Here is a 16,580-nt window from a genome sequence, read left to right as displayed (position 1 = left end):
AAAAAAAAGCAATCAGAAAATTAAAAACAAAGGGGTATAAAAGAACACTAAAATGTCCTTAATAGTTTGTGGACGTCAAACATCAAAAGCAAGATGCTATTTTAAAATAACGTAATGACTTCAGTTTAAAGATGGGTGAATTTTAATTTAATCCTTTCTGCATAAAACCAAATGGTAGTGTAATACCATGAGACTAAGTGCTGAAAAACTAAGTAATGAAACAGATACATGAAACATGATTACAGTTTAAATTCTTTGGGCTCTTTTCTAAGCCCCCACTTTTAATACAGAATGAACTTTCCCAACCTAAGCACAAGAGTTAATATTTACCACTTGACATCTAAAAGCTGTACTTTAGGAAAATTCCGTGAGTTTTCACAGCTATTGGGAAAGCTTTCAAAAGAAAAAGTGGGGGGTTGAAAAAGACAGCTTTAGACTCTGCAGCATAGTGTAGCTGGTTCGAATACTGGCTTAGACCCCGGGACTGACTACATTCCTCTATTTTTCTTCAAAAACCTTTTGGCATCTGATAGTTTCATCAGCCTTTCGGTGTTGAAACAAGTAACCTTTCCTTCCCATCGTGTTCCCGATGAATGAGGCCTAAGATTTCCTAGAGGTGGACCTCAATTATTGAGTCCCCTTTATATACAAGGCAACCATTCGTTTTAATCTCCCTTGGGGCCGGGACTCATGCTCCCAACTGAACTTTCACCAGCGTGCACAGGATGTTCAAAAATGTCTCCAAGGCTCTCTTCTGGCCCACTCGGCACCATCAGAATGTACTAGGAGTGGCCCAAGAACGGGAGCCCGAATTAGTCATATTTGATTCTCTCCGCCAGGGGTTCCTGCTTGTAATGGGAAATAATTTGAATTAGGATGGAACAGTTGATAAGAAGGAAGAACAAACCAGCTAACCAGATAAACAGAAAGGTGTTCTTTCCCTGAAACTCCAGGAGGTACGCGGGAGCCAGCCAGAGGGCCTGCCCGACGAACCACAGCATCAGGAGAACCACGGCGCGTTTCCACCGCATCCTCACCAGCGGCATCACCAGGGGCAGCAGGCAGAGGTACCAAAGAAAGTACTGGGAGGTGCAGACTTTGTTAAAAGTCACGAAGATGGCCGTGTGCAGGAAACAGCAGAAGACGAGGTCCCTGTAGTAGGCGAACGACACGGCCGACAGCAGGAGGAACTGCGGCAGGAAGGCGGCGAGGCCCAGGGAGAAGCTCCACGGGCTCTCCGCGGTCAAGTACAGCACGTAGAAGTAGGGCGAGAAGTTGTGCCGGATGTCCCGCCTCGTCAGGTGGTACAGGTAGGTGTGCTCCAGAAACTCCCAGCCGTATTTCTGGTAGAAGCCGAAGCTCAGGGCGAAAAACGTGAGCCCGGCGACGGCGACGAAGAGCAGCACGGCCCGACTGCACAGCCTCTGGACGAATTCGTACAGGCGGGCCTGGAAGGGGCAGCGGGGCCGGCCGGGGTCGCCGGGGTGGCCGCCGCGCTCCGGGAGCAAGTGCAGGGCGATGGGCAGGATGTAGGTCACCGGGTACATCTTCATGTGCACGGCGAGGCCGTACGACACCGCGGCGCACGCCACCTGCCTCCTCGCGAGCAGGTACAGCGTCGCCAGCACCAGCGCCGCGACCATCGAGTCGGCGTTGCCGCGGCTGGACACCGCCATGGGCAGCGGGTTAAGGAGCCAGAAGACACAGTAGCCGCAAGCCCGGCGCCGGCCCAGCCCCTTGAAGAGCAGCAGGCGGTAGAGGAGGAAGGCGGTGAGCAGGTCGCAGCTGATGAACAGAAACTTCCCGAAGAGCTCGCACAGGTACACGTTGGGCGTGAGCAGCCAGCCCAGCAGCGGGGTGTAGCGGTACGTGGCCCGCAGGTACGGGGAGCGCCCCTCGGTGACGAAGCGCGCGGCGTCCGTGAACACCCGGTAGTCGACGTCCGTGTACCGCACGAGCAGCGTCCGGTCCTGGAAGACGCCGTAGAAAACCAGGGCCACCCGGGCGAGGAAGGCCACCCCGAAGACGCCGGCGGGCGGCACCCGCAGGCCCAGGAACCACTCTCCCCAGGGCTTGGTGGGGCCCATGACCGCGCGGCGCCTCAGCCGCTCAGCCCCGGCGCCGAGCTGCCTTCGAACGCCCGCCCTTCGCTCGCGGGCGAATCTCCCACCCGCCGGCCGCCAACCGAAACCTCGGCCGGGCGGTCGCTTCCGGCAGGAGGCCCCGCCCCCGCCCCGCTTCCGGTCGGAGGCGCCGCGCCGCGCTCTCAGTGGCCCTGCCGAGCGTGCCTTCCTCTGGATTGGCTGTGTCGCTGCCGCGCCTTCCCTCGGCGGGGGCGGGACTTCCGGTCCTTGAGGGAGGCGTGGTGCCCTGGCTCCCGGAGGGCGGCCGGCGTGGTCCCGGAGTCGCGGCGGCTTAGCTCTGCGCGTGCCGCCTGTTCCCCCGCCGCATCTCCGGTCAGCGGAGACGGAGCCTGGGACGGGACGAACTTCGGGCCGCGTCCCCCGGGCCGGAGACCCGCGGATGAAGGGAAGATGACCCGCGATCGCTTGCCGGGCGTCCCTCCGCCAGCCCGCCGGGAACCGGGGCGTGTGGGCCGGGCCCAGCGTGCGTGCCCCGTGAGTACTCGGGACGCGCCTATATGTTGAAACTATGCCTCGTGTGCCCGGACTGGAACCGAACTGGACCGCTGCTGTTTTGTCCGGCAGCCCTGGGTGGGAGGGAGCGGGGAAGGTGTCCCCGGGTCTCGCCCCTGCGGAGTTGGCCCTTCCTTGTGTCAAGGTGGCCTTCCCGTCCCCAGCCAGCAATTCGACCCTTCCGGCCTTAAAAAGCACGTCCTGGCTCTCAGATTATGGTTTCATCCGCAGTGTGACGTAGTTGCCTCCTCTCCGCCGAGGGTGGACGGACTGGGGTGCAGGGGCCTCTAAGCTCTAGGTCGTTCCCGCACGAGACCCTGCCTGCTAACCTAAGCCCTGGCCGGTGCCTGCCATCCCCGGTGCTCCGGCCCTCTCATATGGAATGAGCAGTCTCTGTTAACAGCATTTGTCGCACTGCCTTGTGATACCCGAGTTTTTGTTCGTCCCGCTTCCCTCGTTTTCCGTCGGGACGCCTTGAGTTCTTTGAGAACAGAGACTATCTTGTTCTTTTTCTGTGCCTCAGCGCCTAACACATTAGCAGGCTGGTAGTAGGCATTCTGTACAAGCTGGATTGATTTTGGACGTTCCTCTTTTTTTTTTTTTTTTTAATCTAAAATTTTTATTTTTTTAGCCGTCGTCACACCCGCTACCCGCAGTGGGGTTACCAAAACCAACCCCTCTCCACTCTCCAGTGCCCTGGTTTAGAGGGCTGCTTATAGGGTTAGAGTTAGCCCACTGCTGGCTGCCCGTCGCCCCATCATGTCTCCTTGGCAGGACAAAGCCAGGTGTGGCCCTCTGCTGTCTCTCTCCTTCCCAGCCTGCCTCCTGTTCAGCTAAGAGTTCTCTGTTTGTCTCAAGTGTCCTTAGAGCAGGGTGTGTGGGCACAGGGCCTGGAAGCCCCCGCAGGGAGCAACGGCAGGACACAGGCCACTCATAGCAGCCAGGGGTACACAACACACTTGCCCGGACTTCCAGAGAGCCCTACCCCAGACAGACCTACGGAATGAGCGCTTCCACGAGGGAGACCCTCTTCCCGGTCAGTCCCGTTGTGCCAGAGGCCGGTCACATGCTCATCTGTCTGCACATCTCCTGTAACCCCCATGACAAGTCTCCTTTTATGGACAAAGAACCTGAAAACCAAAGCGGTTAGTGCCTTGCTCGGCGTTCCCAGCTAGAAGCCCAAAGGTAGGTCTCACTGCCACGTACACATAAAAACTGCCTCCGCGGCAGCTGTGGGGCACGTGGGGCTACAGACCGTGCTTAGTGCTCACTGTTGCGAGCACTGAGCGTGGAAACAGCCATTTCCTCTTTGCCCCAGCGTCACAGGTGCGGCAGAACAGCAGGTCCGGCACCTGCAGGGCAATCTGGATCGTCCTCTGACCAGAGTCCCTCTAGGGTGGCATCCTCGGAGGACTCCCTGCTCCCAGCCCTTTTCTCTCTCTGATGTCCTTCACCTGTCTCAGCCTCTGCCCCCTTCCTCCCCGGCCCCCCCCTCCCCCGACCGTGCTCCCCTGAATTTCTCACCAGGGACTCCAGCCCATTAGCTCTTTCCCTTCTTGGACACTCAACTGCACTTAGTCTGCAGAACCACCGGATGTCCTCATGTATTTCAGGTTCTGTTCGTAAGCTTTCAATGAGATTGTTGGGTTTCTGAGGTTAGGGATGGTATCTTATCCTTAGTTTCTTTTCAGTCACTCATAATTGACTGCCATGTTAGGCACATTAGAAATGTCGGGCAGATATTGACTTACAGGTTTTACAGAGTAGGTGAGGCCATTCAGCCTCAGCGTGCAGCTCCCAGGACTGCTCTCCCTTGCCCCGTTCATCCGTCACGCAATTTACATTTATCCTGTGGATGCACCGTATTAATCGTATTAACACTCCATACTTATATCCCGATACCTTTTTCTCCTTTTGTGTGCCTCGGTGTAATGACGTGCCTTATGTGGATAGTTCCTTTTAACTGTCGCTTTGGTACCGTGGCTGCGTCTGTAAGGACAGCGCATCACCCTGCTGGTGATGGTGGTGACGATGACTTCAGACAGCCGGCTTTGTTGAGGCCTGGTTTGCAGTGTGTCAGGCATCGTGCTCGACACTTAACCGCGCAAGGCGGATACCCTGCCTTCCCAAAGGAAGAAAGCAGGACTTAACGGAGGTCAAGTAATTTTTTCCTAAGTCACATCATGACCTAAGGGCAGAGCTGGAAAGCAAAAGCAATTCTATCTGGCTCAGATCTTTTTTTTTTTTTTTTTTTTTTTATGTTTATTGATTCTTGAGAGAGAGAGAGAGAGATTGAGCAGGGAGGGGCAGAGCCAGAGAGGGACACAGAACCCAAAGCAGGCTCCAGGCTCTGCACTGTCAGCACAGAGCCCGATGTGGGGCTCCAACTCCTGAGCCGTGAGATCATGACCTGAGCCAAAGTCGGACGCTTAACCGAGCCACCCAGCCACCCCTGGCTCAGGTCATTTCTAACTACCGTGTGGCTAACCTGCAAATAAAATGTTCCTGGTGCACTCTGATCTCCCTCTCTGCCTCCTCTCATTGGTCTCTTGTATGCATCGTTCTCATATTTACTCTCACTGTGATCCTTGCTCTGATGATTCTTCTCATCTGCCAGTGGTACATAAGTGAGGCTTAGTCCCAGAAAGTTAGGGGAGGTGGATGTCTGAGGATTAACTCAGGGTTCCTCTGGCGCAGTTGGTTTAGTAGTGTGGCAGAAAGGCCCCAACCATCTGACCCTCTAGAGCTTATTTATTAATAGGTGGGAGGCACCATATTGGACAGATAAGGAAACAAGAAACAGCTAACCAAAAGAAACTCAGCTTGGAGCACTGCAGTCAAAGGGCAGAGATACAGACAGTAGTTGAGGGACTGAAGAAGGGACTGGAGTTCAGGCAAATAAATTGGACGGGGAGGTCCAACTTCTGTTCCTTGCTTCTAGGTGGGACAGAACCACAGGCTTGAAGGGGCCCATCCCGAGCTTTTGGCATTGGGCTTAGGGATTCTATTTGTCACCTCCTCCTGGAAGAGCTACCATTTTTTCAAAGCTCACGTGTGGATTACCTCTTGAGCAATTACTTAACACTTCCCCCTTTCACTGTCTGCCTCTAGGCTCTCACCCTTTTAGAGCCCGTGGCTAGGGAAAGCACGCAAGTGCGTAGCTTGTCCCTAGCTAGCCTCCTCGGCCGGTGCCTTGACCTTGGTCATCATACTGTCTTGCTCTCATTACCTTTCCAGGTCTACGCTCCATCTTTTCTGCCCTGTTCTGGGCAGCGTCATGCGGCCTTCCCTGCCCTCTGGCTCCCCATCAGAATAGGCCAGTGGGGGGGACTAGCAGATCTTTGGCAGTGGCTGAGTTCGGCTGCCTGAGACCCTGACTTCCACTGGAGCTACTCCAGCCCCCTCCCTTTGGCTCCAACTCTCACCAGGTTCCAGTAACCTTCCGGGCAGGTTTAAGACTGCTAAAGGCTTCCTGCTGTCCGGAGTCCCTGGGTGCCTCACCAGCCCTTGTTGGTTTATTAGCCCTGCCCACACCTTTGTAAAAATCCCTTCACTGAGTCCTCTCCATATTAGCCCTTGGAGTGCACCATCTGGTTTCCGCTGGAATACTGATCGATTCAGTCACTCTTTTGCATGGATCTTGCTTATATTTCCTGCTTTGTCATTTCTTTTTGATCGATTCCTAATTCTTTTCAGGCTCAGCCTCCTGTACCTTAGTCCAGACCTCCAACAACTCCACTTAATCATACGTCCTGACCACCTACACTGTGGTGCTTACCTTCCCCCCCCCCGCCCCTCCCCCCAAGCTTTTGTAGGTCTTTTAACTGGTTTAGTGTCTCCTGTCTCTCAATTCTGCTGCTAGGCTGATAGCCATAAACAGCACTTTAATTAGATCCTTTCCTTCCTCAAACATTTTCAATGGCTCCCAACTGCCTACAGAAAAAAATAATGGGCCATTTAACGTGCCATCCGGTCCCTCCATTACCCTACCTTTGCCATCTATTCACCTATAAAGCCCTCTGTTGCGGCTTTATTACCCATCCCTTACTTAAGCCTTGTGCTTTCTTCCTGCCATGCTTTTGCTCATGCTGTTCCATCTACAAAGGGCCGAATTTCTTTTCACTTACTTCACTACTGTTGGTCCTTGGATGCCGGATTCCAACCTCCACTCCTATGTCAACTCTCCCTAGACCTAAACTAGTGGAAATGATCTCTCGTTGCAGAACAGTAGAGTTTAGTGTCTGTTCTATTTTTGGTTTGTAATCAGTTCATTGCGTCTTGCCTTAGGAGATCTGCTACCTAAGCCTTCTGTGGGCGTTTAACAGACGTATGAGCTCCACTGTATACTAGCGGTGTGAACTCCAGGCAAGTCCCTTCCCTCCCTCTTCCCTTCTTCTTGAGTATCATACATGCAGGTCCTGGGCTAAGTGCCAGCCGTGCCCGTGACCCAACCCTGACATGAGTCCCATTCACATGGCACTTAAAGTCTGGTGAGCAAGACCGACATCAGTGAGATCCATTCACAGGTGAAGTTGCCACTCTGACAAGCGCTATGAAGGGGGGGTATGTGGCGAAGCCATAGCTTTTTTTTTTTTTTTTTAATGTTTATTTATTTCTGAGACAGAGACAGAGCATGAGCAAGGGAGGGGCGGAGAGAGAGAGGGAGACACAGAATCCGAAGCAGGCTCCAGGCCCCGAGCTGTCCGCCCAGAGCCCGACGCGGGCCTCGAACTCACACACCGCGAGATCGTGACCTGAGCCGAAGTCGGATGCTCAACCGACTGAGCCCCCCGGGCGCCCCAAGCCATAGCTTTTAACAGGCGTTTTGGTCTGAGAAGGGCGTCGTAAGAGTTAGCAAGGCTTGGGGTTGGCGGACAGGAGGGAGTTGCGCAGGAGAGCAGAGCAAAGCCCAGTGAGGCCGTCCATCCCTCATGGCAGGTGTCATGTCTTCTATCCCTGTTCCTCGAATGGTACTCTTACCATCCACATAAGAGGAACTCAGCATTTGCTGATGTTTCTTGAACGTTCCGTCAAATGTGTTCTAGCCAGACTTCGTAGATTGTTATCATCCCTTGCCTGGTGCTTGTCCCTGTGAAGTATTGTTGTCCCCCGAGGTCTCACTCTCCAGCTCGTGTTGTGAATGGCATACCTGGTCCTTGGCGGATGCTACCTGCCATTGGCCTCGGTGCCCGTGACTTGTTGCTCTGTCTTGTTTTCCACACAAGTCTGCAAGTTTCTTCAAAGTTTGAGGGACTGGATGTTTCGTACATCCTCCGTCTCCCGTGTCTTACGACTGGCTCGTCCCTAAACTAGTGTTGCCGAAATGTCGTGGGTAAAACATCTGTTGACGATGATACGAGACCCGTATTCTCCCTCCTCCTCCTTCTGTCCTTCCATTTCTAGGGAACAGGAGTCAGTGACTCCGGGATGTGTTACTTCTTGTCAGAGAGGGTTCGGGACCGGGGACCGACAACCAGATCTTTTTCGGGTGAGTGCTGGGTAAGCGTAGAAGAGAAACCCATTTCTCTGAATGTCGGGGCAAGATGCCCACAGTTAAGTGAACGGGCTTGGAGAGCCTCGAGGATGTGTGAGGAGTGCGTGCACACGGTAGCATGGAAGGGAAATCGGGTGCGTGAATCACCGGCTGGAAGGGCACAGTGCCCGGGACCCAAAGCACCTGGGCTTTCCCGGATTGAGCTGAGCCAATATCCAGATTTCTGGGTCTTTAAAAAAAAACAAACAAAATCGAGTGTGAAAGGGATTTGCTAAACTAAAGGCCCCCAAGGTTGATGAGGTTGATGAAGGGAGCTCCCGGAAGGAGGGAGGGAGGTGGGAAAGGGGAGGGGCCTGGTCATGTGCTCCCTTCTTCCCTCCCCACCTCACTCCACCCTCCCTTCCCTCAGGCCTGTGAGTTCCGGGCTGCCGTACTAGGATTGGCTTCAACTTAGAGCAGAGATTCGTCCCATTTTCTTTAGCAGCATGTTGTGAACAGACTAAAATAAAATTAGCCAAAGAAGCTCACGTCTTTTTTAACCAGATAAAAAGAGCTGGTTTCGTCTGAACGTGGGGAATGGAAAAGCCGTCCCTGGACACGTGTGCTTCGGCAGAACCGGCCGATCCGAAGCCCACGGGCCGTGCGGACGCTACAGCCCGGGCGGTGGGTTTTCTTACAGAGACACTAGGTTAACCGGCGCGGGGAGGACCGGGTAGCAGCCGAGGGGAGGGGGCAGCGTCCCCGACTTGCAGCAGCGGTGTGAGGACTGCCTGCCCCTCCCTGCTGGGGCCTCACAGAGAAATCTTTGCACGGTCTTCTTAGCTGGCAGGGGTGGGCCGTGGCTAACGAGGTGAAGCACAGAGTCAGGATTTCAGAAGCCTCCCGTGGGACTGCACCCTCCCCTGGGGCGGGTGGCCCCACTCCCCCTTTTCACCCCGCCCTCCCCGGTGCCCGGTGCCGGTGTAGGACTCCCGGCATAGACAGTGTCGGGGCCGGATGCAGCCAGGGCCAGGGCTGGGGTTCTGCCTCGGGGCTCGTCCGCAGCCCAACACCTGTGCAGTCCCGGCGTTTGGAGTCTAGGGTGGAGACGTCCCCATCCGTGCCTCCCACCCCCCCGGGGGGTCAGCTTCTGGTGTGACAGCCCCCCCACCCCGCCCGCGCGCCACGGGGCTGGGGCTGCAGTCCCCCCCCCCCCACCCCCATAGAAGAAGGAAATACAGCGGACTTCAAGACCAGGAAACAGAAGGTGCTTTTTATTTTAAAACCAAAAAAAAAAAAAGTGCTACAGTGACGGGACACTGCCGGGGCGGAGCGCGCAGCGTAAGTGGACTCTAGACGCCCGTGGCCCAAGCGTCCTCCCCCCCGTGTCCTCCTGTCCCCCTCCTCCTGGGCCTCAGCACGCAGGGGTTGTCAGCAGCCTCACGGGCGTCTGAAGAGCGGCTTCCACGCCTCCCTCTCCCGTCCTCAAACCTGAAAGCCTCATCAGCTGTCTCCGCACGGAGACCAGGATCACTGGGCAGAAGTCTGGAAACCTGGGGAGCCCCCCCCCCCGACCCAGAGCAACAGAACTGCCCCCGTGCTAAGATCTCCTTTGTGTACATTCAGTATATTTGGTCCTAGAAACATCTATATACATACATCTGCCTACATACATATATTATCTCTGTCGCTTTCTCCTTAGGTAAACCTTCCATTTGTACCATGTGCTACTTCCCAAGCCTCCGCCTGCGACTCGTCCGCTAGTCCAAGGGAGACTCCGGCTTCGTGATTTCACCAGGTCCCTCAGCACCCCCCTCTGTCTCCGTCACACCCTGAGTACCCTCCCTGTCGCTTGTTTTGCCCGTCTGGAATCTCCCGGTTAACATGGGTGCCCAGTGCTCTCCTGACATCCCAAGTCCATGGTTGCCGTGGTCAGGGGACCCACTGCTCACCAGACGTGGCTGCTTATAAAGCTTGTCCGACAGCCGGAGAAAGGATTTCAGCTCCGAGGAAGAGGGGGTGATACAAAGAGCCGGTTAGGGTTGGTGGGGGAAGCGCTGTCCTCCAGGGAGGCTCATGGCTGAGGAAGCCAGGTTGTGTTAAAAGGACAGTATGATTTAAAGTGCAGCTTAGAGCAAAGTCTGGGGTCTGGGAGGAGAATCAAAAAGGTTAAGGCAGAACATGTCCTTATTTTGTTATGCAAGAATCTGAGTCTGGGGGCCTAGAATAGACAGCGGGGCACTCGGGAGAGAGGATTTCCCTCAGGAGGGACACAGCCGTGCACAGAAGAAACTAGCACAGGATGGCTTGCTGATGGAGAAGGTACACGCGCGCACACACACACACGCGCGCACGCGCACTCTACAGTATTTTGGGCCCTTACACACAGAAAGAAATCAGGTAAGTCTAACGTTGAATAAAGTCGAGAGCCCAGAAACTGGCTCTTTGCCTTCTGTTCTCTGTATCAGATTTTCAAGTGTTTCTGGTTCTCGTTTTCTTGAGAGCTAGGGAGCGTTGGTGGGGTTTACGGTCAGGGAAGAACGAAGGGTCTTCAGTTTCAAAATGGAGTTGAGTTCAAGGAGAGCTGCGTAGAAGAGGGCCTGGTGCAGTCGCGTGAGCCGTGACCACAGGTCCAGCCTCAGAACTGTGCGTTTCTCCGAAGCTCGGCACGCAGACGCGTGTCCACGGCCTGTGCGAGTGTTGGAGCTCGTAACGGTTGGCTGAGTCCACCTTAAACTGCCACTGCATTCGCACAAGGACTCTATGCCAAGCCACCGTGGGGGCACGGGGGCAGTTCCTTGGCACCTAAATGAGACCAGGAGGCACTCTTGGGGTTTGGGGCTTTAGAGAACGTTCTGGTGCCCAAACGCCCTTCTTGGCCCCTCCCACAGTCCCCACCAGGGAACAAGGACTGGCCTGAGGTTGATCTAAAGCGTACCCTTTAACTTCTTCCTCTTCACGGCAGAGGGGAGTGGAGATGGGACCGGTGCCCACTTTGCCCAAGTCTCGGGAATGGCTCAGGGAGACCCCGGTGGTTGGGTCAGGAAGTATAGTCTCCCTCCCTCCCAGCACTGCCTAGTGAAACAGCTGACACTTCAGAAGGGTGACAGGGAGAATGGTGTCCACCAGCCAGAGTTCTGCCCCAGCCCAAACCCTAATAAAGCGCCCCCAATTCCCAGAGGCTCCACACAGCAGTCTGGAGGTCTGAGAATGTACTCATCCTGCATGGTAGGGTTAATGTCGCTTTCCTTGGGAATCTGTGCCCTGTAAGTACCTGGAACACCATTTCCAGACCTTTCCGTGGGGGTTGGGAACATACCGGCCAGGGCCATCCCATCCACGGGTCACAGGAGACAGATCCCCCCAGGGCTGTCTGGAGGATAGGGTCAGGGCTTTGGACTAGGGCTCTGCATTCGTCACTCCACACCGAAGGAAGGGTTCAGATTCCGGGATGGGCGCACGTCGACCTCTATTCTCTGAGAGAAGAGGCGGCTTTGTGAGAAAACTGAGTATCCTAAGACAGGGTCCACTGGAGAAGATAGAGGAAAACGGGGGTGACCAAGGTTCTAGTCAGAATGTGCCAGCAGAAATTACGCTATGAGAGACCCTGACTCCTTTCAACAGGGGTTGGTAGAGAACCCAGGATCAATTAATTCCGGATTCCCGTATTTCTGAGGGCGCGGACTCCAAAACAACCATCAGAGTCTTGCCTTAGGGAACTAGCTGGGTGGGAAATTAGAGGCGGGTGGGGGCTCCGGCCCCAGGTCACCAAACTTCACGGTGGCGGTGGGGGGGGGGGGGGGCGGGGGGGAGTCTATCCATCCAACTGCGTGGTCCAACTGACGTGGGTCTCCAAGCATGGCTGATGCGTTCTGAGCCACTTCAGCCTTAATCTTCCCTCTCCTTCCCCCATCCTGGTGTCGGGGAGTTGCGTGTCTTGGGGACGGGTGGGGTGGGCTGAAGGGGACGATGGAAGGAAAGCTCGGACTCCAGTTGGCCTCGCCTACCCACAGGCCGCCAGGTTAAAGCGGAGGGAGTGGGGAATGGGTGCTTCCGGGGGCTCTCCGGCTAGCCTGGGTATCAACAGCCCTCACCCGGGCTGCCGAAAGAGGAAAGACCAGAGAGACGGGGGCGGGTGGGGCCGCGGGCCATCAGACGTTGCTGATACGCACACTTAGGGCACTACCCTCCTTCTCCGCTTGCTCCCTTAAGGACTCCTCCAGCTTGAGCTTCTCGGGGTCTCCGTAGCGCACCGCGCTGTCGCGGAGGCCGCTGGGAGGGGCCACCTTCACAACCTGGTCAAAAAGGCTGAAGTCAGCTATGTATTTGCCGCTGGCTGACAGCGAGATGGCGGGCGTGAACTCGTAGCCCCAGAGGATCTCCTCCGGCAGGTAGGAGGTGCGCACCTGGCAGGTGGCGCTGGTGGATTCCACCGTCCCACTTAGGATCAGCACCAGCTCGAAGTCCCCCTCCCCGCTGCGAAGGGGGAGGTCTTTCAAGGGACTGGTCTCATCCACCACGTGGTAGAACGTGAGGGGCAGAATGAGGAAGGGGCTGTCCGAGGCCGTGTCCACTTGGAAAGTCACGTTGACCTGGTTGAGCCGGATGTTCTCGCCCTCTTTGGTCTGGTGGGTCTGGAGCAGTTTGCCCGTCACCTGGCAGCCGATGAGGAGGCTCTTCCGCATGTTGGCAACGCGGATCATGAGGCAGGGCTTCCCGTCGTGGGCGGCCACGACCGCGTGCTGGCTGAAACGGATGGTCTCGGCCCGCTTCTTGGGCCGCGCGATCTTCGCCAGGAAGGTGCCCGTGATGAAGATTTCCAGGATGGTGGTGAGCACCAGCTGGGCGATCAGCAGCACGATGGCCAGCGGGCACTCCTCGCTGATGTAGCGGAAGCCATAGCCGATGGTGGTCTGGGACTCGAGGGAGAAGAGGAAGGCCCCCGTGAGCGTGTGCACCTGCACCACGCAGGGGGTGTGGTTGGCCGGGGGGCCCAGCTCCAGCAGGTCTCCGTGGGCCACGGCCACCAGGTACCACACCACGCCGAAGAGGAACCAGGTGCCCGCGAAGGTCGCGGAGAAGAGCAGGAGCTTGTAGCGCCACTGCATGTCGATGAAGGTCGTCCACAGGTCCTTGAGGTACAGGAAGCGCTTGTCGGCGATGTGCTCCATTCTCACGTTGCTGCGGCCGTCTTTTGTCAGCACCCTCCGCCGTCGGACCCCTGGGCCCACGAGGGGCCGGCTCTCCGTCTGAGTGGTCTGACTGTAGTACACCTTGGCCACCGACGTCATCTGGAGGGAGCGAGACGGCATAACGGGGGTTATTGCAGGAAGCCAGCCAACTCCTGGCCACCGCCCACGGCGAAGGAAGAAGTGACGTGCGTTTCGGGGTCACCGATCTTACCATTTAGCGCATATTTAGTGAGCACTCGCTATGCGCCGGGCGCTGTGCAGGACGCTGGTAAGCCAACAATGCAAATGACCTCACCCTTGCTCTCCAAGAACTCCCAGCCTGGTGAGCCAGACACACATTCAGGGAGCAGATAATCGCAGGGAAGTCTGATCTTTGTGATTCTCTGTGACAAGCACAGGTCCTGGAAGGTGGGGCCAGAGGAAAGCGTTCTCCTGGTCTCTCTTCCCCGCAAAACCAGTTCCGTCAAGATCTCTAATTCTGAAATAGGATCCCTCCCCACCCTCATGAATGGCAGGGCAAGAAAGACTATCCTGTTGAAATCCTTCCAGGCCACCCCCGCCCCTGAAAACACACAAACCCTTCATTTCCCTGCCTTTCCCCTAGCCCCAGGGCAGTACTCACTGGTGACAACCAGGGGACTCATCTGGCTCAGAAAACAGCGGAAACTGCCCAACCCGCTACCCTCTGAGATGTTTTCTAAGGACCTGGACCATTTCACTGCATATTATTATTACTACTTTATCATCGCCATCACCATCATCTGTTTGCATCATCCGGGGGAATTCGGTCTGGGTCAGGTGGCGTTGGGAATAGCACGGGCAGGACCTGAGCAGAAAGAGCTGAGCGATGGGAAAGGAGGAGGGAACCACCACGCCGAGGCCTCCTGGCGGTGCAGAGGGAAATGCCAGGTCAGGGGCGGCAAAGGGGCCTTGACCGGGTGAGGTAGGAGAGTTGGTGTGGATTAGCGGTCATGTCCGCACAAGCTCAAATTCAGGATCGCTGTTTGTCCTGATGGAAGAAAGTGGGACAAGGCTCCGAAATAGGAGACAGCTCGCTTCACGCAAGGTGCCGGTAGCTCTGCCCAAGGAGTAGCTTGTACTTTTCCAGCAGAGATAGGATTTCAATCACTGAACCCTTGGACTCTGGATCTGATGACCAGACCTTCTGGGAAGGAGGAGGGTGATCTCCGGGGATTTGGGTCCTACTTGGAGAACAGAGAAGCTCATCTCCTTCTCCATTCCAAAAAATCTGGGCCATCGCATCATCATTCTTCACGCTGCTCCCTTACCCCATCTTCCCCACGGCCCGACATCTGGAAAACTAAATTGTTTGGGCCCGTTTAAACCCCCCACCCAAATAGACCCTGAATTGGCGGTCACCAATGGATGAGAATCCCGGAATGTTCAGAGGCAGCCAGGAGCCTGCTTACCAGCGCTCGTCCACTTGGGACCTTTGTCCACTTCCCAATACCCTTATCTACTTTGGAGCAAAAGGGAAGCTTTATAATCCTGAGGTTTGGAGAATTACGATTTCGAGCCCAGGTATAGCCCCCTTCAGCACTCAATAGCAGCAGTAAAGACAAAGCACAGCCCCCGCATCTCTACCATTTTAAAGCTCGCCCATTAGTGTGCCTTCTCGTTTGATCCTCAAACTGGAAAAGATGTGGAACCTTCCTGAGAGACTCTGAGGAACTATTAGCGGATGGAGGAAGCCCTGGAAAGCTGTGGATGAGTGAACATAATTTTTTTATTTTAGTTTCTTTTTTTTATTTTTTTAATGTTTTTATTTATTTTTGAGAGAGAGAGAGAGAGAGAGAGAGACAGAGCACGAGTGAGAGAGGGGCAGACAGAGAGGGAGGGAGACACAGAATCGGAAGCAGGCTCCAGGCTCTGGGCTGTCCGCTGATGCAGGACTTGAACTCTTGAACCGTGAGATCATGACCTGAGCCCAAGTCGGACGCTTAACCGACTGAGCCACCCAGGTGCCCCTAGGGCAGCGCAGAGAGGGCGAGAGAATCCCAAGCAGGCTCCTCACCGTCAGCAGAGAGCCTGATGCGGGGCTCGAACTCACAAACCGCGAGTTCGTGACCTGAGCCGAAACCAAGAGTCAGACGCTTAGCCGACTGAGCCACCCAGGCGCCCCTGTTTGCAACATTAATTTTATTCAGAACTATAGAACACGCGGCCACCAGTTACGAGGGTGACACAAAGCTGGGACAGATCGCAAATGCAAGGTCTGGGGCAGAATTAGGACCCAAAAGGAGCCAGAGGAATGAGCTAAGTCTAACAAAAAGGATAAATGTTGGGTTGCATATTTGGGCCCCAAAATTATCTGAGCAATTCCGGATCGCAAATACTTGGTTTGAAGGGCGATCACACGAACAGGGGTTTGGACCTGCTCTTGGAGCTCCAAGAGGAACCGCCAGCACCGATGAATCCACACCACAGAGGAAAAGAGTCCAGATCCAGACGACAAGGCACAATGTAACAATCAGGACGCCAAACGTGAAAGAGCTTCTCTGGAGGCAGACAGCGCTCCGTGCCTGGGGGTGTCCAAGGGCAGGATGGACTTGCACTTCGCAGAGAGTCCACAGAGGAGGTGCAGGCTCTCACCTACCCTCACGGGGGACAGGATGCCTGCCCCTTCCGCGCCATCTCTACCCCGGACGTCCTAGGGCGACATTCGGGGACCCATCCTCAAAGTCCTAGCTTTGTGCTGAGGAGAGATTCCACCTGACTTCAGGAACGGAAGCTCTTGGGGCCCAAGGGAAGCCTCGCTTATCCTCCCCAAACAGTAGCCTGTGATGATGTTATCCCATCGCAGTCTGTAAAATCTGGAATTTGGCCCTCACACTATGAAGTAAGTACAGAAGTCATTAGAAACAGGCTCAGGAGGGGCGCCTGGGTGGCGCAGTCGGTTAAGCGTCCGACTTCAGCCACGTCATGATCTCGCAGTCCGTGAGTTTGAGCCCCGCATCAGGCTCTGTGCTGACGGCTCAGAGCCTGGAGCCTGTTTCTGATTCTGTGTCTCCCTCTCTCTCTGCCCCTCCCCTGCTCATGCTCTGTCTCTCTCTGTCCCAAAAATAAATAAATGTTGAAAAAAAAATTTTTTTTTAATTAAAAAAAAAAAAAAAGAAAGAAACAGGCTCAGGAGATTTGCCCCAAGTAGATTAATGGTAGAGTTGGAACCAGAACCCAGGGCTTTGGGATCCGGTCCAGAACGCTTTTGTTTTTTTTATTATTGTTGTTGTTGTTTTTAAGTAGATTCCACACCCAACA

The 16,580-nt window shown here is 55.2% G+C and overlaps 2 protein-coding genes, 1 long non-coding RNA gene and 1 other non-coding gene across 7 annotated transcripts in view; 1 reads left to right on the top strand and 3 right to left on the bottom strand.

Moving 5' to 3' along the window:
- Positions 1-124: 124 nt before the first annotated feature.
- PIGM (phosphatidylinositol glycan anchor biosynthesis class M) lies at positions 125-4,123 on the bottom strand. Its single transcript, XM_043567617.1, has one exon. It carries the CDS (start codon positions 2,085-2,087, stop codon positions 813-815), a length of 1,275 nt encoding a protein of 424 aa, XP_043423552.1. The 5' UTR covers positions 2,088-4,123; the 3' UTR covers positions 125-812.
- Positions 3,874-4,000, bottom strand: LOC122476638. The gene has a single exon (XR_006295561.1). It is a non-coding gene; the product is annotated as a small nucleolar RNA SNORA43 (small nucleolar RNA).
- A 3,237-nt stretch (positions 4,124-7,360) lies between the features above and the next one.
- Positions 7,361-10,573, top strand: LOC122475599. Its single transcript, XR_006295253.1, has 3 exons — positions 7,361-8,124; positions 8,674-8,793; positions 9,812-10,573. It is a non-coding gene; the product is annotated as an uncharacterized LOC122475599 (long non-coding RNA).
- The window catches only part of KCNJ10 (potassium inwardly rectifying channel subfamily J member 10), a 30,291-nt gene continuing 23,066 nt past the window's right edge, over positions 9,356-16,580 (bottom strand). For 3 of the 4 annotated variants that reach the window (XM_043567537.1, XM_043567540.1, XM_043567536.1), the window contains one exon: positions 9,356-13,400. In XM_043567537.1, coding sequence (XP_043423472.1) covers positions 12,261-13,400 — 1,140 coding nt within the window. In that variant the 3' untranslated portion in view covers positions 9,356-12,260. Of the gene's footprint in view, positions 13,401-13,512; positions 13,703-16,580 lie in introns of all 4 variants that reach the window. The other variant, XM_043567538.1, reaches the window with a different exon arrangement.

Source organism: Prionailurus bengalensis, chromosome E4, assembly GCF_016509475.1.
Source record: "Prionailurus bengalensis isolate Pbe53 chromosome E4, Fcat_Pben_1.1_paternal_pri, whole genome shotgun sequence".
NCBI lineage: Eukaryota > Metazoa > Chordata > Mammalia > Carnivora > Felidae > Prionailurus > Prionailurus bengalensis.
The sequence above is the reverse complement of the archived record's forward strand: the minus strand, read 5'-3'. Positions and strand labels throughout refer to the sequence as shown.